This window comes from Gossypium arboreum, chromosome 10, assembly GCF_025698485.1.
Source record: "Gossypium arboreum isolate Shixiya-1 chromosome 10, ASM2569848v2, whole genome shotgun sequence".
Taxonomy (NCBI): domain Eukaryota; kingdom Viridiplantae; phylum Streptophyta; class Magnoliopsida; order Malvales; family Malvaceae; genus Gossypium; species Gossypium arboreum.
The window spans coordinates 20,735,749-20,757,784 of record NC_069079.1 but is presented as its reverse complement, the minus strand read 5'-3'; the positions used below and the strand labels follow the sequence as shown (position 1 = coordinate 20,757,784).

General features: G+C 38.8%; 1 protein-coding gene and 2 non-coding genes across 3 annotated transcripts; all 3 read right to left on the bottom strand.

Moving 5' to 3' along the window:
* Positions 1–293: 293 nt before the first annotated feature.
* Positions 294–725, bottom strand: LOC108488003 (uncharacterized). The gene is made up of 2 exons (XM_017792323.1): positions 636–725; positions 294–578 (listed from the first exon to the last, which is right to left on the bottom strand). Exons 1-2 carry the CDS (start codon positions 723–725, stop codon positions 294–296), a joined length of 375 nt encoding a protein of 124 aa, XP_017647812.1.
* Positions 726–11,759: 11,034 nt separating this feature from the next.
* Positions 11,760–11,866, bottom strand: LOC128282957 (small nucleolar RNA R71). Its single transcript, XR_008273305.1, has one exon. It is a non-coding gene; the product is annotated as a small nucleolar RNA R71 (small nucleolar RNA).
* Positions 11,867–19,294: 7,428 nt separating this feature from the next.
* LOC128283284 (small nucleolar RNA R71) lies at positions 19,295–19,401 on the bottom strand. The gene has a single exon (XR_008273625.1). It is a non-coding gene; the product is annotated as a small nucleolar RNA R71 (small nucleolar RNA).
* Positions 19,402–22,036: the final 2,635 nt, after the last annotated feature.

The following is a 22,036-nucleotide window of genomic DNA, read 5'->3' as shown; positions in this document are numbered from 1 at the left end:
CATTAAAATACCAAAATTTACCCAAGTTGTGGCTTGAACTTGGGACCTCACACACACACCCAGAACACTTAACCACTGAAGCAGATACACAGTTGTGTCAAGTTAATACAGGTACATATACAGGTATTTTGGGGTGTTACAACTCTACCCCTAAAACAAAATTTCGGCCGTGAAATTTTATCTGATTAGAACAGATGAGGATTCTGCTGATGCATCACATACTTAGGCTCTCAAGTGGCCTGCTCAGTGCTATGATTTTGTCACAACACTTACACTAAGGGGACAGACTTCCTTCATAAAACCTTAACATCATGATCTAGAATCTGAAACGGCTCCTCCTCAAACATTAAATCTGGCCTAACCTCAATTTCCTTCACAGGAACAATATTCGTCAGATCAGAGTGGTAGCATCTCAACATCGAGACATAGAAAACATATTGAATGCGATCTAGCTCCGGAGGCAGGTCCAACTGATAAGCGACTGGTCCCACTTGTCTCAGAATCTGGTACGCCCTAATAAATCGAGGGATTAGCTTGCCCTTGCGACCAAACATCAGTACCTTCTTCCATGGCAAGACCTTGAGAAAAACGAAGTCTCCCACAGAATACTCTATTTATCGACGCTTCAGATCTACATAGGACTTCTGCCTATCAGAAGCCGTTTTCACTCGATCCCAAATCAATATAACTTTATCCTCAGTTTCAGAAACCAATTCTGGATCCATAACACGTCACTCACCCAACTCAGTCCAGCACAAGGGAGTGCGACACTTACGATCATACATGGCCTCGTAAGGTGCCATCTGTATACTAGACTGATAGCTGTTATTGTAGGTGAACTCTGCTAATTGCAAATACACCTCCTAACTGCCTCAGAAATCGATAACACAGCCCTTCAACATGTCCTTCAATATCTGAATCACCCTCTCCGACTGACCGTCTGTCTGAGGATGGAAAGCAGTACTAAAGTCCAACCTTGAGCCCAGAGCCTCATGTAATTTCTTCCAAAATTGAGATGTGAAACGAGGATCCCTATCAGAGATAATCGAGACAAGTACCCTTTGTAGTCTCACTATTTCTGATATGTAGAGCTTAACCAATTTCTATAGAAAGAAGTCTGTCTTAACCGAGATGAAGTGAGCAGATTTGGTCAATCGATCCACGATGACCCAGATAGAATCCTTCTTATTGGGTGATAGAGGTAACCCACTAACAAAGTCCATCGTTACTCGCTCTCATTTCCATAGTGGAATCTTAACCGGTTGCAACAAACCCAAAGGTAACTAATACTCAGCTTTAACTTGCTGACAAGTCAAACAACGAGCAACGAAGTCAGTAACCTCACGCTTTAACCCTGGTCACCAGTACAACTCTTGTAGATCTCGGTACATCTTATTGCCACTGAGATGCATAGCATAAGGGCTACTATGCGCCTCCCTCAGAAACGACAGTCTCAAATCCTCATCATTCGGTACACAAATCCGACCGCAGAAACACAATACCCCATCCTTGTTAATCTCAAAATCCGTAGTAACACCACTCTTAACCTGATGAAAATGCAACTCAAGAGACTTATCCCCAAGCTGTTTATCTCTAATCTGGTCAATCCATGCCAGTTTCACTTGAAGTTTAGCTAGCAGACTCGCATTGTGAAAAGTCTAAGTCGAGTGAACATCGCTTTTAGATAGGTTATAGCTCTACGACTCAATGCATTGGCCACCACATTAGCCTTACCAAGATGACACTCGATGGTCCAGTCATAATCCTTAAGTAGCTCAACCTATCTATGTTGCCTAAGATTCAACTCCTTTTAGCTGAGGAGATATTTAAGGCTTTTGTGACCAGTGTAGATAGTACACTTCTCACTATACAAGTAATGCCTCCAGATTTTCAGAGCAAAAACAACCGCTGCCAACTCCAAATCGTGCGTCGAATAGTTAGCCTCATGAGTCTTGAGCTGTCGAGACGCATAAGCAACTTCCTTTTCATCTTGCATCCGAACACAACCCAGACCCACATGTGACGCATTACTGAATAGCACGAAGTCTTTACTTGGCTCAAGCTCTATCAGAATAAGAGCCTGAGTTAAAAAAGTCTTGAGCTTATCAAAGCTCTCTTGCTGTACAATAATCCAAATGAAATGAACTCTTTTATGTAGAAGCTTAGTCAACGGGGCTGCAATTAAGGAGAACCCCTCTACTAATCGTCGATAATATCATGCTAGCCCCAGAAAGCTACAGATTTCAGACACATTCTTTGGCTGTTTCCAACTCAACACAGCCTCAATCTTACGATGATCAACATGAATCCCCTCAGTCGAAACCATATGTCCAAAAAGGTCACTTCTCGAGTCAGAATTCACACTTACTAAACTTCGCAAATAACTATTTCTCATGGAAAATCTGTAGAACCACTCTGAGATGCTCATCGTGCTCATCCTTTGCCTTAGAATACACCAAAATATCATCAATAAATACAACCACAAATTGGTCTAGATGAAGCTGAAACACACGGTTCATCAAGTCTATAAATGCCGCTAGTGCATTAGTCAAACCAAAGGGTATAATTAGGAACTCGTAATGTCCATATCAAGTCCTAAATGCTGTCTTATGCAAGTCAGCCTCTTTTACTCTCAACTGATGATATCCCGGTTGTAGATTGATCTTAGAAAACACAAAAGCCCCTCTAAACTGGTCGAATAAGTCGTCAATTCTCGGAAGTGGATATTTATTCTTGATCGTTAGCTTGTTCAACTGTCGATAATTGATGCACATCTTTATTGTCCCATCTTTCTTCTTTACAAATAAAATAGGTACTCCCCACGGAGACATAATGGGTCGAATGAACCCACGATCTAACAGTTCCTCAATATGAGCCTTAAGCTCTGCAAGCTCTTTCGGTGCCGTTCAGTAAGGAGCGATAGACACCGGAGTTGTACTAGAAATCAACTCAATTCGAAACTCTACCTCTCGGCTCGGAGGCAACCCTGGTAGCTCCTCAGGAAACACATTTAGAAAGTCCCTCACGGTTCTAATATCCTTAACCAAAGAGTCCTAAGAATCAGAAATACTAACATAGGCCAAGAATGCCTCACACCCTTTTCTCACTAGCTAATGCAGAAATCACGTTAGTCAAATAGTCACATCATTCCGCAACCATAACTACCTCATTGTCCTCCTCGGTCCTTAAGACAACCCTTTTCGTTACACAATCTAGACTCACCCGGTGTTTAACCAGCCATTCCATTCCCAAAATCAGATCAAACTCCTCAAACGGAATCTCTATTAGATCAGCCAAAAATACCATCCCTTGGACCCTTAACAGAACATCTCTATCCAACTTACTAACTCGGACAGATTGTCCCAAAGGACTTAAGACAATTACCTCACCATCAGCACGCTCAAGTGGAATCCCCAAAGGTTCAGACGTAGAACTAGCTACATATGAGTGTGTAGAGCCTATGTCTACTAGTGAAAGATAAGGTAGATCAAATCTTAAAAACTTACCTGTAATGACGTACAGAGCATCTCGATCCTCACAGCGATGAGCAACATAAACCAAAGTAGGCTGCCTTGCCTCAGTTGGTCCAGCACCTCTACCCGGTGCCCTCTGCCCTTGGCCCAAGCCATTACCACCCCTGGCCTGACCTCGGCCCCTAGGTGGCTGCTGAACTACCCTCGGTGGCTGTGTAGTCTCAGTAATTGGAGCTTGCATCTAATCAGTTGTCGATGGACAATCTCTAACATGATGCTCAGTGGACCCACATCTCAGACATGCCCTAGTAGTTTTCCAACACTGGCTCGGATGGCGTCTACCACAATTCCCACAAAGCGCTACCCCAATATGTGTAACAGAGGCCCAACTCTCACTGGCCCATCAGTCCTGGCCTTTTTCTTAGGCCTCATCCCAGAACTCGAGGGCTCTAAATCTCTCTTACTCTTCCCCCTGTCGGTTTTGGCGCTCAGTGCGCTTTACCTCTTTGGCAATCTTCACCTTTTCCACCAGAGTAAAAAAAATGACACTCTCTTTGCAGTGCTATCAGAACTCGCAAACTGTCCCTGAGACCATCCTCAAATCGGACACAACACTCATACTCAGTCACCACTATGCCTTGCGTATAACGACTCAACCTCAGAAACTCAGCCTCATACTCGGCCATCGAACAATCCTCCTGCGTGAGATTAAAGAACTCCCGCCTCCTAGCGTCAGTATAATTGGCCACTACATATTTACCCTGGAAGGCCGTCTTAAAGAAATCCTATATCAGTCAGTCGGACTGGGTGCCCTCCTTAACTGTCAACCACCACTGGTACGCCTTATCACGAAGTAGAGATACAGTCTCCTTAAGCTTCTACTCAGCAGTAAAATCCAGGTCGTGCATAATTCTTTCCGTGGCCTCCATTCAACACTCGGCCACATTAGGGGCGACTCTAGTGACACGTCTGAATAACTCAGCCCTATTGGACCGGAGTCATTTTGTAGCCGACCCTTGGCCCCTAGTTTCGGTGTTGGCTCCAACGAACCTCTCTAAAATCCTGAGCATAGCCTGGGACAGTACGTCATCCCCAGCCATGTAGTCTTGAAACCCAGTCTCTGTAGCAGGTGAGACCAGCGTCTAGCTCGTATCCAAATTCGACATACTACCTAATAACGAGGATTAAGCTCGAGCCCCTCTACGGCCTCTACCACGACCTCTAGTACCTCGTCCACAGATACCTCGTGCGCTCATTGTAGATTTCAAATTTTATCTGTATTAACAGTTTTATGCATTAGTTACAGTTCCAATATTTATTAATAGATATTTTATGCAGTACAGTATCAGAATATTTAGAGTTGGTTATCGTAAGCAGTAGTCTCACTATAGTTTTCAGTTTACACTACCTAGAGTGTTTTCCGTATAATTCACTACCTAAAGTAGTTTTAGTATATTCTAATCATACTTTTAGACAATTCTAAACAGAGATTTAGAAACTTACAAGATCGGCGCCAGAGACTCGGTGTACCACATACTTAGTCCAAAAATAATTCAAACCATTTAAAATCATTTCTCAAAACCAAACTTAAAACCAAAATCCGCACCCGAGTTTTACAACCTGGCTTTGATACCACTAAATGTAACACCCCAAGCCCGGCCTGGACGTTATGGCCGAATCTGGCGATGTCACATGGTAGTACATTTGAAATCGTATCGTTGCTATCACCTCATTTCTCATTTTAAAACACATCAGAATCTTAACACTGGTTTTCAAACTGAGTCGCCTATTTAGTTTATCATCATCAAGACGTTAACCTACGCGGAAGCTTTCGACACTGTTGAGTAGTCGTGAATATTTTGATAAAACATTTGTTTATTTTGAAAACCTGAGTCTTCCTACTACTAGCAGTAAAACCCTAAAAATGTTGCAGAACTCAAATTTAAACAAAAACCCGTAATGGCCATAATTATATCAAAATTCCCCAAATAAAAATTAAAACCATGATAAACATAAAACCATAAATTTATCGTGAGGCAGAAGCAATGGTCACTGTCGAGTCCTCTACTGTACTGATCTATCTAATGCTGGGGATTACTTGAACAGATTAAACAGAAAAGAATGAGTTTTTGTAAACTCAGTGTGTAATCCCCACAGAAAAATATACACACAACACAATTTCTGAAATCAGTCATATATTTACATATAGTTCGGGCCTCAGCCCTTTACGGAATCAGTGTGGACCTTAGCCCATACAGATACAGAGTCAGATATGAATTAAGGAATTAACCCATCTGAGATATAACATATAGAACAGAATAGAATAACAGAGTCCTACCCACCAACCTCTACACACCAACTTCGTCCAATCCTTCACACGATGTGGGGATATAATCGACCCACCTATCCCTACATACCATGCTGTACTGAATGCGGTACACAATCAGATAATTGTAGCTGAGCGACCAGATATCAGGCTTAAGAGCCTTTCAGAATATTTCCTCCAAAACATCAACCCAACCCCGATGCAATGCAACATACAAATATGCAATCTATCAGATCATACAATCAATTTAGATATCACAGTTCATGCTCAGTACCGAAATCAGACAGTCATAATACTCATTTAGAAGTCTAAGTAACGCTAACCGACCCTATAGTAGGTCTAAAGTCGACTTGGGTGACCCGTGTAACCCTATAGATCATTTTAGAAAAATGGGCTCACACGCCCATGTGGCCTGCCCGTGTGGACTTACACGCCCGTGTTGTCCATATGACCCATTTTGGTCTTGGCTATATAGATCACATGGCCTAGCCCAGAATCCCATACGCTCGTGTGTCCCACACGGCCCAGTTGGTCGAGCTCGTGTGTCAGACACCGCTTTACCCAGCCATCACACGGCTATGTCCTTCGCTCACGGTCTAGCCTCATCATTCACACGGCCGTGTACTACCATACAGCCTACCACACAGGTGACTACACGCCTGTGTGGCATTGACAGAATCAATTTTTGGCTTTCACTATTTCTCATTTTTTGTGTTTTTGGGTACACACCTGATTCGTATTTGCAATTTTTACAACCCCGAAACTGTCGATACCTATGATCAAGATATTCAACCCTTATAAATTCTAAAACTAGTCTCTAAAAAAAATGCCCAAAATGAAAGATCGACTTACCACTTTAAAACAACCACCACATTGGATCAACTCGACGAAACGTTAATTCCAGCCTCTTGAATGACTCATAAACAGTAGTAAAACACCACTTAATCACTTAATCAGAGTAGCATTCTATAACAATAAATAGACACTTACCAACGATTACCACGTCTAAGAGTCGCCAAAGCTGGCTATTACAAAAACAAAATGGATAAGAGAAAAGAAAGGGAAATTTCACCAGCAACAGAAATAGGAGAAGGGAAATCGACAGTAAAAGAGGGAAAAGGTAGAAAGGTAGCTGAAATTTTCCAAAAAAGAATGCAGAATGCCAACAAAACTGATAACCCCCTAATCCACATCCCTTAATTCTCTCCACCAACCCCTCAACTCAAACTTTCGATAAAACATAATCTCTTAGCCAAAATTTACAGCAAAAATAATCCTCTTGCCACTGCAGAGATTCAAACACCAGACCTCCAGCTTAACGATACACCACTTAACCACTAGACCAGCAAGCCCATTCTGACATATTTTACAACAATAAAATATAAGCCTAATGGACCAAGTTCAGGCTTTATTCATTAAAATACAAAAATTTACCCAAGTTGTGGCTTGAACTTGAGACCTCACACACACACTCATAACACTTAACCACTGAAGCAGATACACTATTGTGTCAAGTTAATACAGGTACATATACAGGTATTTTGGGGCGTTACAAAATTGAATGCTAGAAGTACTTAATTAAATGAAATTATTTATTTAGATCAAGATAAGCCAAAATTGGACTTAAATTGAGGAAAATCTAAAGCTTTGGATTAGTTTGGATTCCACTTTTACGACCATATTTATTGAGATAAGTTCGTATAAACTGTGATCGTTTCTGTAACATCCCAAAATTGGGCCTAACCGAAATAGTGGTTTTGGGACCACAAATCTTACATTAAAATATTTGTTTTATTATTATTATGAGGTCTTGGATATGAAAATAAGCATGTCCTAAAGTTTCATGAAGAAATTTTAAGTATAAGGTGTCCAATAGAAATTAGGGACCAAATTGAATAAATTGCAAAACTTGGCTTCTAAAAGGAATTAGTATGAAATTTTTATATATTATTAATTAGGAGGCCTTAAATATCAATTTACCAAATTTCTAAATTTTTGGACAAAAATGGGCATGCATGAAAGTTTTTTGAAAGGTTATTAAGGAAGGGCGTTTTGGTCATTTGGTAAAAAAATTAATGAAAAGGGAAAAAGGAAGCAAAATTCTGCCATTTCTTCTCCATGGCTGCTGAAAATTAAAGGGTCTCCATAGCTATGGTTTTCAACATTTTCAAGCTCAATAATAAGTGCTCCCTAGCCCCATTTTTAACGTTCTTCGTATTTTTGAGATCCTCATAACATGCACTCTCTATTTCTACCCATATTTCAAGCTAGAGTTCATGCTTAGAAATTTACCCATGCATGAGATGCTTGTGTTTTGATGATTTATGGAGGAATATGAGAGTTTAAAGGATAGTAAACAACTTTTACTAAGTAGTTTTTCATGGAAATGGCTTTAGGGACCATTTTGTAAAAGTTGTGAAAATGGGTAGAAAGATGTGAAATGAAAGAAAATGTGGACTGATATAAGCAAGAAAAATATCAACTAGGCTTGGTAACTTAGACATTTCATGCATTTCATTATACGAGCCTTAGGACTAAATTGTAAAAAGTGTGAAAGGTTAGAGGAAAATTTGTCATTTTTCCTGGGGGTGAGACTTAAGCCGAAGATGAACATTGTGAGGTATTAATAATTTATTTTTACTGATATAGATGCCGAGGAACCAATTCCGGAGGTCAACTGTGGAAAACGAAAGATTTTGGAATAACCAAAATACGAACCCGAAGCAATTACTAGGTATGTTCATGTAACTCGAAGTCGACTTTTAATATACTTAAAAATGTATATTCATGTATGCATTATAGTATTGATAATTGTTGTGAAACAATGCATGATAAATATTGCGTTGATGAATGTACCGGTTGAATAAAAGGATATCCGATGGATTCTCTAAATAAAATAACGGTAAAAAGGATCTAGTTCGGACGGGTGTTCCTTTAGTGATCGAGTCTCTCGAAGAATAAGTGTGTTGAAATGGATTTAGCCCAGACGGGTAATCCGATTAGGATCTGAATTTAGCCTGGACGGATAATTCAGATCTGAGCTCATTAGAGCACATGCCGATGAGTCTACATTACTCTATGAGTCTACATTACGAGGGATTTAGCCTGGACTAGTAATCCCGCCGTAAGAGCGAGGTTCACGGGTGTGCATACTTAAAATGGTCACTTGCACAATTTGATGGTAAATGGGATATCCATCAAGATTCCGAGGAATTCAACAGGACTAGAATGAGAATGAGAATGGAAATGCTTGAATTGATGGGCTCATCTAAGACTAATGTTATAATGCATCGATATGAGACTAACTTGATTATTGAGTACATGTGATAGGGAAATTATACTATGCATGTTGGCATGAATATCCGATATGGTTGTATGATAAATAACCGGTAAGTTTACCTTCCCATTATCCGAACTTACTAAGCATGTAAATGCTTACCCCTCTATTTTCCCTTGTCTTACAGAGCTCACGGACTCGTGAAGGTTGGAAGTCGATTGGAGAAATCACCAAACTATCTAATTTTCTTGCTTTGGTATATAGAAACTTTTATTTTGTTATAATGCCATGTATAGGATTCTTGGTCATTTTGTTATATGTGTCATTTAGGTAGCCAATGTAAGGGCCTGAATGATATGCTTATTCATTTTGTATATGACCATGAGATATGACTCATTTTGATGTAGGTTGTAAACCTACTAAATGTGCATGGTTATATTTGAATGATTCATGTGAATCCCTATTGTGTTATATCATGAATGGATATGTGAAAAGTTGCCATATCACTTGGAAATGGTTTAGGTCATAATGGACACGAGTTATAAGATGTGCCAAGTACAAAAATATGTGATTGTTGAAATGGTAACTGATAAACTGTAATTTATACATATTTTTATCCCATGCTTAGCTTATTTTTGGATGAATTATCCTTATATTTGGTGAATTCGATGCTCCTAATCTTTTAATTTCATGTTTTATACTTAGGCGAGCATAGGAGAGTAAAAAGAGCAAGAAACAGGCCAAAAAATGGAAAAAATGGGCCAACGCGGGAAATTAACACGGCCTGGGCTTCCTCACATGGGTAGACCACATGCCCGTGTCTAGTCAGCAGTCCTTAGCATTGCCTACATCACCCCATATGCTCATGTCCATTTAGCAGTCTCTTACACGGCCTAAGCCACCCACACACGGGTGTGTCCCTGTCGAGCTCAAATCTAATTCTATTCGGAAAAGGCAACTTTTGAGGGTTCTTAGGCATTCTAAAGGCTATATAAACACCCTAGAGGAGGATTAAAACACACATGGGGTATGAGGCAAGGGATTACTCGAAGAAAGCTGATTGACCCATCTCAGAAGCCAGATTCACCTTCAAGACTGAAGATCTCCCTTCAATTCCCTTCAAGAGTTTATGGGTTTTCTTTATTTTTTGTTATCATTATTCTTTTGAGATGTTTTCTTTCATAAATATGAACTAAACCCCCTAAATACCTAAGGGGAATGAAACCTAAGACGAATATTGTTATTATTATCTGAATTAAATGATAAATATTTGACTTGTTCTTAATTATGAGTTCTTAATTCTTGCTTTAATATTGCAGGATATTGATTCAAGTATTGATGTGCTTATTCAGAGGAGCAAAAGTCTTTGTCTAAGAGTAGATCTAACATAATTAAGTGGAGTTGATTGCACGCCTAGAGATAGGGTGACATAATTTTGCCAGATTAGGGTGAAACCTAATAAGGGAATTCATAGATCGAGTTAATGCAACACTAGAGGTTTTAATTAGAAAGAGATTTCAATTAATCAACCTAGGGTTAGATGTTGTTAGTCTCGAGAGAGATAATAATATAACTTAGGGATTTCTACGGATCAAGTCAAGTGAATAAATCGTCTGATTTAGAGTCAATAACAAGTGAAGTCTAGGTGGATTTTTTTCCTTTAGGTATTGTCCAAATTATTCGGTTTTCCCAAAAGTTATTTCCTCAATTTACTTTCTGTGCATTCTTAGTTTAGTAATTAGTTTAGATAAGACAAACCCCTTTATTTTTAGGCTAGATAATAATGATAAAGTTAATACTAGTACTTTTAGTTCCTTTGGGTTCGACATCTTGGTCTTGCCATAAGCCATGCTACTGTTTGATAAGGTATGCTTGCCTTTGTCGTGATAATAGTTAGTTTTCAAGAACGAACATTCATAAATTATAAAACTTATCATGATTTACATCACATCAAGTTTTTGGCACCGTTGTCGGGGAACTAAGATATTAGGAACACTTAATTTTTATTACTTTAGCCATTTATTTTATTGCAATTTAAATTTTATTTTTGTTTATATTACTAAAATTTATTTTATTTTCTTCTTGCAGGTTTTTATAGTTTATGACTAGAAGAAACCCATCAAGACCATTACTTTTTGATAGTGAGATCGAACACATAGCTCACAGAAACTGAAGGGAAATAAGGCGAAGCCTAAGATACATAGAGAAAAGGGCAAGAGGGCGATATTCCAACTACAACCGAGGAGATGGCTGAAAATCAAGAAAATCCGCTACCTCCTGCGATTGCTGCTGATCCAGTAAATCAGAATCCTGCTCTACGCATTATGTATGATTATGCTAAACCTAATTTAACAGGAACTAAGTTGAGTATAGTTAGGCCTGCTATTGCTGCAAATAATTTTGAACTGAAACCTAACACAATTCAAATGATACAACAGTTTGTTCAGTTTGATGGTTTGCAGGATGAGGATCCAAACACCCATTTAGCAAATTTTCTGGAGTTTTGTGACACATTTAAAATCAATGGTGTTTCTAATGATGCCATTCGCCTTCGGTTGTTTCCCTTTTCGTTAAGGAACAAAGCTAAACAGTGGTTGAACTCGTTACCACGAGGGTCAATACTACTTGGGAACAAATGACCGAAAAGTTCTTACTTAAATATTTTTCGCCGGCTAAAACGGTTAAGTTGAGGAATGACATCTCTTCTTTTGTGCAGATGGATATAGAGACACTCTATGATGCATGGGAGAGATACAAGGATCTATTAAGAAGGTGCCCTCACCATGGGTTACCTTTATGGTTGCAGGTTCAAATGTTTTACAACGGCGTGAACCCCTCAACAAGGCAACTTATTGACACAGCTGCTGGTGGGACTATCAATAACAAAACACCTGAAGTGGCTTACGAATTTATTGAAGAGATGTCACTGAATAACTACTAGTGGCAAGTTATGAGAACAAAGTCAACAAAAGCAACTGGTGTTTTCAACCTCGTTGCAGTTACTATGCTATCTAACCAGGTAGAACTTTTAAATAAAAAGATTGACGGTTTATGTGGTTCTACTCAGGTACATACCATGATGAGGTACGATTCTAATGGAGGAGGAGTACCAGAATATCAATCTTTCAACCCTAGCACTGAGGAGGAACAAGTCCAATAAATGGGTAACAATAATTCTAGGCCTCAAAATAACCCACATAGTAACATTTATAACGTAGGTTGGAGGAACCATCCCAATTTCTCGTGGGGTGGTCAAGGAAATCAAAGGCCACAACATCCTCCGAGTTTTCAACAACCACTTTACCAATAGGAAAAGAACCCGAACCTTGAGGAGATGCTAACAAATTTTATCTCGGTGTCAGAAACTCACTTTCAGAATGCCGAGACAGCACTTAGGAATCAACAAGCATCGATCCAAGGGCTTGAAACTCAAATAGGACAGCTCGCTAAATTAATTTCTGAATGATAACAAGGTAGCCTGCCGAGTAACACTGAATTTAACCCAAGGAAACAACTCAACGCAATTACCATTCAAGATAAGGAAGGGTTAGTTGAACCTGAACCAGAACCGAGGTAAGGAATTGTGGTAAGTAAGGGTAAAGGTGAGGTAGTCCACAATGAGCAAAAATCGATAAGTAGAGACTACAAACCACGGGTGCCATACCTTAATGCAACAAGGAAAGACCGTACAGATGAACAATTTGGTAAATTCCTTATTGTATATTAACTTACCGTTTATTGAAGCTTGTTTGCAGATGCCAAACGCAGTTAAATTTTTAAAGAAGCTTTTAGCAAATAAATGGAAGTTAGATGAGGCATCGCATATGGAGATGAATGCAGTTAGCTCAGCCATTCTGCAGAATAAGCTAGCCAACAAATTGAAAGATCCAGGGAGTTTTAGGATTCCTTGTTTAATTGGTAGCTTAGATGTTAGAAATGCTTTTGCTGATTTAGGGGTCAGTATTAATGTCATGCCCTACAAAATGTTTAAACAACTAGGTCTTGGGAAACCCAAACAAACTAGGATGAGCATTCAGTTAGCAAATAAAACAATTAGATTTCCTAGGGGCATTATTGAAAATGTACTCGTTAAAATTGAAAAATTTATATTCCCTATCGATTTTGTTGTTCTAGACATAGAAGAGGATAGTGACGTGCCTTTAATTTTAGGAAGGCCCTTTTTAGCAACTACTAGAAACCATTATTGATGTTGGTACAGGTGAACTCACACTTCGTGTGGGTGATGAAACAATCACTCTTCAAGCTCGAAATTCTACTAATACTGATCATGTGGTGCAACCTTCTTTGCAGGAAACACGTTCGAAAAGCATACGTGAGCCTTGTTCAAATAATAACAAAAAACCCATCTATGAAGAACGAAGGCTACAAATTGAGGAACTAGATGAATGGCAGACACAGAAACTGAGAGCACACGATAGACCAAAACCACGCCAGGAGGAGCTCAATGTTTCACCAAATCAACTTAAGGTTGGAGACAAAGTACTACTAGATACAGCAGACCCTCATATTGCCCTTTTTGAACCTAATGGAGCAATCCCTCTTACGGTACTCAGCATTTTTCCATATGGGATAGTCGAGGTAATTCATCCTAAATTTAGTACCTTTAAGGTAAATCATACACGTCTAAAACCTTATTTTGAGTTTGATAGCAGGAATGAGGAGTGTAAACTCCTCGCACCTTCATGACAACGCAAAAGAGAGGAAAGTCGAGCTTAGACTATAAATAAGCGCTCCTCGGGAGGCAACCCAAGCACTAACCTCACTAAATAGGGTTTAATTTTTCTTTAATTATTCATAGTTTAGCTGCAGGAAATTTTGACTTTTGACAGGGGCAAACATGGCCTAGCCCACGGGTGTGCTTTAGGCTGTGCTCATACCACAGGCTGCAACACGGCTGTGCGATACGACCGTGTGAAAATAGAGAAAAAAATTTACCCAAAACACGGGATTTGATACATTGCCACAGTCGTGCGATGTGGCTGTGGGCAATTCTGTCAAATCAACATAGGAGTACGACACACCCGTGTATATTAACCGTGGCTGAAACTTCCAAATTAACACGGGCGTATGACACGCCCGTGTCACCACCCATGGTCGAGACTGTCAAAAGAACACAGGTGTGCGCATATATACACGGACGTTGGAGAAGTAAATCACATCGCGCACGGTTGTGCGATACGACCATGTGACCACACGGCCTATCCAAACGGGCGTGTCCTTAGGCCGTGTGGTGATTCCCTATTTCGCGATAAACACAGGCTAGACACAAGCCACACGGGTGTGCGACATAGCCGTGTGAGACTAGTGTTAGGCGACACAACCGTGCCTTTTTTTTTAAAACTCGTTTTATTTTTATTTCCTATACTTTTATTTCTATTTATTTTTGAAGACTCATGTTTTATATTTTTTAAACTCTACATATCTTTATGGTAGTCATTGAATTATTCCCTTAATTCTCCTTCATAGTAGTGTCTTCTTACCTTCAGAATCATACATTTCTTTCAGCTTTATCTTCAGTTCTCACTCTAGCTAATCCAAGAACTTCATTCACAATCTCAGGGAAGTTTCACTCCTCTTCCCCTCTTTCGATATTATATCGCTATTTTATATCTTTGTACATTAAGGACAATGTACATCTTAAGTGTGGGGGGGTTATTTATATCATTATCAGAAAAATCCCTGAATTTTGTCTTGTTCTCAAATAATCTTCTCATATCATTATTAGAATGAATTTTGATTAGTTTATGATTTTTATTGATATATCTTGAATTAAATCATAGGAATTTATGCATTGATTGTTTAAAATTTAAGGAATTAGAGAATCGAGCATGATAAGTTGATTTTTGAGAATTAAAAAAAAAATTAGGTTGTTCCCCCAAGTTTAGGTATTATCTTAAGTTGAAATTCACAGGTTAAACATCAAAAAACCATAATTTTTGTGAGATCTTGAGCCTTTAGAGCATATATTATTTCTTTCATGCTCACTTTAATTGTTGCTTTGAGTGCGTCAATATTGAATTATTATTCGAGAACTTGCATCGATTATGCATATTAAGACCACACCATTTGATTTGATATGTCGAGATGATAAAGGCACTTAGGCTTAACCCACTCACTCCATAAAAGTATACCTTCATAATTAACCCTTAGTGCACGCCCTTGAGCCCAACAACCCATTCATTGATCTAGCCTCAATATTAACCCATAACCCATTATTGTTGAAATCCCCTAAATTAATTTGATCCTTATTTTTTTTGAGATTTGATTTGAATAAATTACTTAACTATGTTTTATTTTTGATAGCTAGCTTATGTTATTTGACTTGTTCTTAATTAAAAAAAAATTTATATACATACATATTAGTAGTAATTCTTTGTTTTTGAGCCTAAGCATTTGGTATTCCATGAAGAAAAGCTCAATTGTAGGATCTTCTAATTAGGAATGGAATTTGTAGTTTTAGTATTTTTTCTACTTAAGTACTTTTTCAATTCAATCTCGATTCTAACCTTTTCTTTCAGCTTGTGACCACACCCCCTAACCAAAGCCACGTTACAACCCTCTAAAGACCTTTTGATTGATGTGTCATCTCAATATATAGTGGGGGAGATTTGATTTTCACACAAGCCTATGGTAATAACTTTTCATATTGACTGATGAGTGCTAAATTGTTATCCTTAAACACCTCGAGTGCTTTGAGTGAATCTTTAGTGAGGATGTTGAATTCTGTGCTATTTTGAATCCAAGATAATTACTTAGACGATGGGAGACACCTATGTTTTTGTGATAAAATTCTCAACTTGGAATGTTTGAAACTTTGATGTTCTTCTAGTTGAATTCTCAATGTATGATTACTTATGAATTATTTTGAGATACTATTGATGAGAATTATAAGTTGAGAAGAATTTATTTTGATTGTGAGTTGAGGATTTTGCTTAAGGACAAGCAAACGCTTAAGTGTGGGGATATTTGATAAACCGTACTTTATACATATCTTTATCCCATACTTAGCATATTTTTGGATGAATTATCATTAGATTTGGTGAATTCGATGCTCCTAATCCTTTAATTTCATGTTTTATACTTAGGTGAGCATAGGAGAGTAAAAAGAGAGAGAAACGGGCCAAAAAATGGAGAAAATGGGCCAACGCGAGAAATCAACACGGCCTGGACTTTCTCACACGGGTAGACCACACACCTGTGTCTAGTCAGTAGTCCCTAGCACGGCCTACATCACCCCACACACCCGTGTTCATTTAGCAGTCTCTAACACGGCCTAAGCCACCTACACACGGGCGTGTCCCTGTCGAGCCCAAATCTAGTTCTATTCGAAAAAGGCCACTTTTGAGGGTTCTTAGGCATTCTAAAGCCTATATAAACACCCTAGAGGAGGATTAAAACACACACGGAGTAGGAGGCAAGAAATTACTCGAAGAAAGCCGATTGACCCATCTCAGAAGCTGGATTCACCTTCAAGACTGAAGATCTCCCTTCAATTCCCTTCAAGAGTTCATGGGTTTTCTTTATGTTTTGTTATCATTATTCTTTTGAGATGTTTTATTTCATAAATATGAACTAAAACCCCTAAATACCTAAGGGGAATGAAACCTAAGACATATATTGTTATTATTATCTAAATTATATGATAAATATTTGACTTGTTCTTAATTATGAGTTCTTAATTCTTTCTTTAATATTCCAAGATATTGATTCAAGTATTGATGTGCTTATTTAGAGGAGCAAAAGTCCCTGTCTAGGAGTGGATCTAACATAATTAAGCGGAGTTGATTGCACGCCTAGAGATAGGGTGACATAATTTTACCGGATTAGGGTGAAACCTAATAAGGGAATCCATAAATCGAGTTAATACAATAATAGGGGTTTTAATTAGAAAGAGATTGCAATTAATCAACCTAGGGTTAGATGTTGTTAGTCTCGAGAGAGATAATAATATAACTTAGGAATTTCTACGGATCAAGTCAAGTGAATAAATCGTCTGATTTAGAGTCAATAACAAGTGAAGTCTAGGTGGATTTTTTTCTCTTAGGTATTGTCCAAATCATTTAGTTTTCCCAAAAGTTATTTCCTCAATTTACTTTCTGTGCATTTGATAAACGCCAAATTATACATATTTTTACCCCAAATACTTAACATATTTATGGATGTTTATTACTAGATTTGTGGATTTTGGTGCTCTTAATCTGGTTATTTCATGTTTTGTACTCAGGAGAGCACCAAGATTCAAAAGGAGCCGAAAATGAGCCAAAAAGAGACAAAACAGACCAAATCGAGAAGATGACACGGCCTAAGCCTTGCCACACGGGCTGCTCACATGCCCATGTCTTTTGAGGGTGTCTACCAAGGCTTTCACGATTCACACGGCCTGGAAAACACGTCACACGGTCGTGGCACACGGGCGTGTCCCTTTTTCAAAGAGTTTTATTTTACATGGAAAAGGATACTTAGGGAAGAAGAAAGCCAATCCAAAGCCTATATAAACACCCTAAGTATGACTTAGAAAGCCCCCCTCCTCCAGAACTTTTCTGGAGTACAAAACCACACGCCGGGAATTACTTGAAGGAAGCCAGACGATCCATCCTAAAAGCCGCAGCTACTCCAAGACTGAACATCTCTCTTAAAATTCCTTCAGGGGTTTTAGAGTTTTCTTTATGTTTTGTTATTTTCATATTTCTGAGATGTACTCTTATTTTATTATGAACTAAACCCCTTAGATACCTAAGGGGGTTGAAACCTATGATGGATCTTGTTATTATTATCTGAACTATATGATAAATACTTGATTTGTTCTTAATGCTTGAGTTAATATTCCAGGTATTAATTCATGATTTGATGTGCTTATGTAGAGGAGCAAAAGTCCCTGTCTAAGAGTAGATTTGACATAATTAAGCGGAGTTGATCGAACGCCTAGAAATAGGGTTACGAGATTTTTTCGAATTAAGGTGAAACCTAATATGGGAGTCCATAGATCGATTTACTACTTCCCTAGGGGTTTTAATTAAGAAAGTTATTTTGATTAATTCAACTGAGGGTTAGACGTTGTTAGTCTCGAAAGAGATAATAATATAGGTTAGGGAGTCTCATGGATCAAGTTAAGTGAATAAATCGTCTAGTTCAGAGTCAGATAACAAGTGAAATCTAAGTGGATTCCTCCCTGGGTGTCGTCTTTATCAATTACTTTTCTTCAAGTCTTTTTCCAAATTTTTTCTTTGCTTTAGTTTAATCAGTTAATTAGTTTAGTTAATAAGTTTAATAAACAACCCCTCTTTATTTCTAGGTTAAATAATAAAAAGATAGTTATTACTAGTACTTTTGGTTCCCTTGGGTATGATATCCCGGTCTTGCCATTACTATATCACAGCGATAGGTGCACTTGCCTTTTCGTCGTGATAATAGTTAGTCTAGGTTTGATCTTCATTATAAATATTTATTACTTGTTACGAATCACGCGATCAAGCTTTTGGCACCATTGCCAGGGAACTAAGATATTAGGAACGCTAAATTTTTATTACTTTAGCCATTTATTTTTCTTGCAATTTAATTTAATTTAATTTAATTATTATTATTTATTAATTTACTTTTTCTTTCTCTTGGCTGGTTTTTATAGTTTATGACTAGAAAAAACCCGTCGAGACCATTACTTTTTGACGAAGAAATCGATCGTACAGTTCGTAGAAACCAAAGAGAAATAAGGCGCAGCTTAAGATACACGGAGAATGAGCAAGAAGATGATACTCAACCTCTAACCGATAAGATGGCTGAAAACCAAGGCAATCAGCTACCTCCTTTAATTGCGGCTAATCAAAATCCTGCTTCACGTACTATATATGACTATGCTAAACCCTCTTTAACAGGAACTGAATCTACTATAGTTAGACCTGCTGTAGCTGCAAATACTTTTGAATTAAAACCTAACACTATTCAGATGATACAACAGTTTGTTCAGTTTGATGGTTTGCAGGATGAAGATCCCAACGCTCACTTAGCAAATTTTCTGGAATTTTGTGATACATTTAAAATCAATGGCATTTCTGATGATGCCATCGCCTTCAGTTATTTCCTTTTTCATTAAGGAACAAAGCTAAACAGTGGTTGAACTCGTTACCACGAGGGTCAATTACTACTTGGGAACAAATGACCGAGAAATTTTTACTAAAATATTTTTCGCCGGCTAAAACGGCTAAATTACGTAATGATATCTCTTCTTTTGTGCAGATGGATTTAGAAACACTTTACGATGCATGGGAGAGATACAAGGACTTACTGAGAAGGTGCCCTCACCGTGGGTTACCGTTTTGGCTGTAAGTACAAACATTCCACAATGGTCTGAATCCCTCGACTCGGCAAATGGTTGACGCAGCTGCTAGTGGAACCATCAACAACAAAACACCTGAAGAGGCTTATGAATTCATTGAGGACTAAGCCAACAAAAACAACTGGCGTTTATAACATCGATTCAATCACCATGCTCTCTGATCAGGTAGAACTTCTTAATAAAAAGATTGATGGTTTTCTTGGTTCTACGCAGGTACATCCAGTAATGAGGAGTGACTCAAGCGGAGGAGGTGTGCATACAGAATATCAATCCTTCAATCCTACAATTGAAGAGGAACAAGTCAACTATATGGGTAACAATAACTTTAGATCTCAAAATAACCCAGACAGTAATACTTATAATGCAGGTTGGAGGAACCACCCAAATTTTTCATGGGGCAGTCTAGGAAATCAAAGACCACAACATCTTCCGGGTTACCAATAGCCACCTTATCAACAAGAGAAGAAATCAAACCTTGAGGAGATGCTCTCAAAATTCATATCAATGTCAGAAACCCTTTTCCAAAATACTGTGACAGCACTAAAAAATCAACAAGCATCAATCCAAGGACTCGAAACTCAGATAGGCCAGCTTTCCAAACTGATCTCCGAACGACCACAAGGTAGTTTGCCAAGTAGTACCGAACCTAACCCAAGGGAACAACTCAACGCAATTAATACTCAATATGACGAAGGAGTCGTTGAGCCTGAACCAGAACCGAGGCAAGAAACTGTGGTAAGCAAATGGAGAGATGAGGTAGGTTAAAATACAAACAAACCAGTGACCGTCGAATATAAACCTCGTGTGCCATACCCTAACGCGACAAGGAAAGACCGCTCAGATGAATAATTCGGTAAATTCCTTAAACTTTTAAAAAAATTACATTTTAACTTACCATTTATTGAAGCTTTGTCGCAGATGCCAAATGCAATGAAATTTTTAAAAAAGATTTTAGTAAATAAGCGGAAGTTGGACGAAGCGTCGCATGTAGAGCTAAACGCAGCCTGTTTAGCTATTCTACAGAATAAGCTACCCCACAAATTGAAAGATCCAAGGAGTTTTACAATTCCTTGTTTAATTGGTAGTTTACATATAAGTCATGCATTAGCTTATTTAGGGGCTAGTATTACCGTAATGCCTTACAAAATGTTTAAGAAACTAGGTCTTGGGAAACCTAAACAAACTAGGATGAGCATTCAATTGGCAGATAAAACTATAAGATTCCCTAGGGGTATTATTGAAGATGTAGTCGTGAAAGTAGATAAGTTCATATTTCCCGTTGATTTCGTTGTTCTAGACATAGAGGAGGATAATAACACCCCTTTGATTTTAGGAAGACCCTTTTTAGCAACTGCTAAAACAATTATTGATGTTGGCACAGGTGAGCTTACACTTCGTGTGGGAGACGAAACGATCACCCTTCAAGCTCGTAATTCTGGCATCACATCGAACATTGAAGGTAATAGTCCACACCAATCTACTAAAACTGACAATATGACTTTGCAGAAATTAAGCTTCAAAGAAGTTTACGAGCCAGGTTCCAAAAATGATAGAGAACACAATCATGAAGAATGAGGGCTACGGATAGAGGAGCTAGACGAATAGTGAGCACACAAACCGAGAACACATGATAAAATGAAACTACGCCAAAACAAGCCCGATGCCTTTCCTAATCAACTTAAGGTTGGCGATAAAGTCTTACTAGATGTCTCATATCCCCACATTGTCACTACCACACCGAATGAGGAAATCCCTCTTACGGTACTCAGTATTTTTCCATTTGGTACGGTGGAGGTGAGTCACCCCAAGTTTGGCACTTTTAAGGTAAACAACACCTGATTAAAACCCTATTTTGATGAGATTGATAGCAGGAATAAGGAGTATAAACTCTTCGAACCACCCTGACCATTCACTGGAGAGGTAAGTTGAGTTTCGACTATAAATAAGCGCTTCTCGGGAGGCAACCCGAGCACTAACATATTCTGATTTCTTTATTTTCAATTTCTAACACTTTAAATCATTAACTTTATCTTTGAATTTCAAAGTTTCTCAACACACATGGCCAGGTACACGGGCGTGCCTAAGGCCGTGGCCAAGCAAGGGAAGAAACACGGCCATGCGATACGGCCATGTGGAAGCAGGACATGATTTACCCAAAACACGGGATGCGATAAATCCCCACGGCCGTACGACATGGCCGTGGGTGAAATTGATAGGTGAACACGGGCGTGGAAATGGAAAAACACGGGCATGCCAGGGGCAAGGCTCGATTCTATTTCTTTGACACAGGCGTGAGACACACCCGTGCCGTTAAACTGTGGACAACAATACACGGGCGTGATACCCTAACACACCGGCGTGGGAGAAGCGAACAAAGCTAGGCACGACCGTGCGACATGGCTGTGTACCACACACGCCCCAGACACACAGGCGTGGGATAGTAGCAGGGGCACGACCTAAATTGCAAAATTCAAAAAACACGGGCTCACCTTCAGAGTACATGGGCGTGCCCTAGGCCGTGTGCACCTACCCTATATAAGCAAATCACTATTCATTTTCTTCTTCCTTTCAAAACCCTAGCCAAAATCTTCCCTTCTCCACTCTCTAAT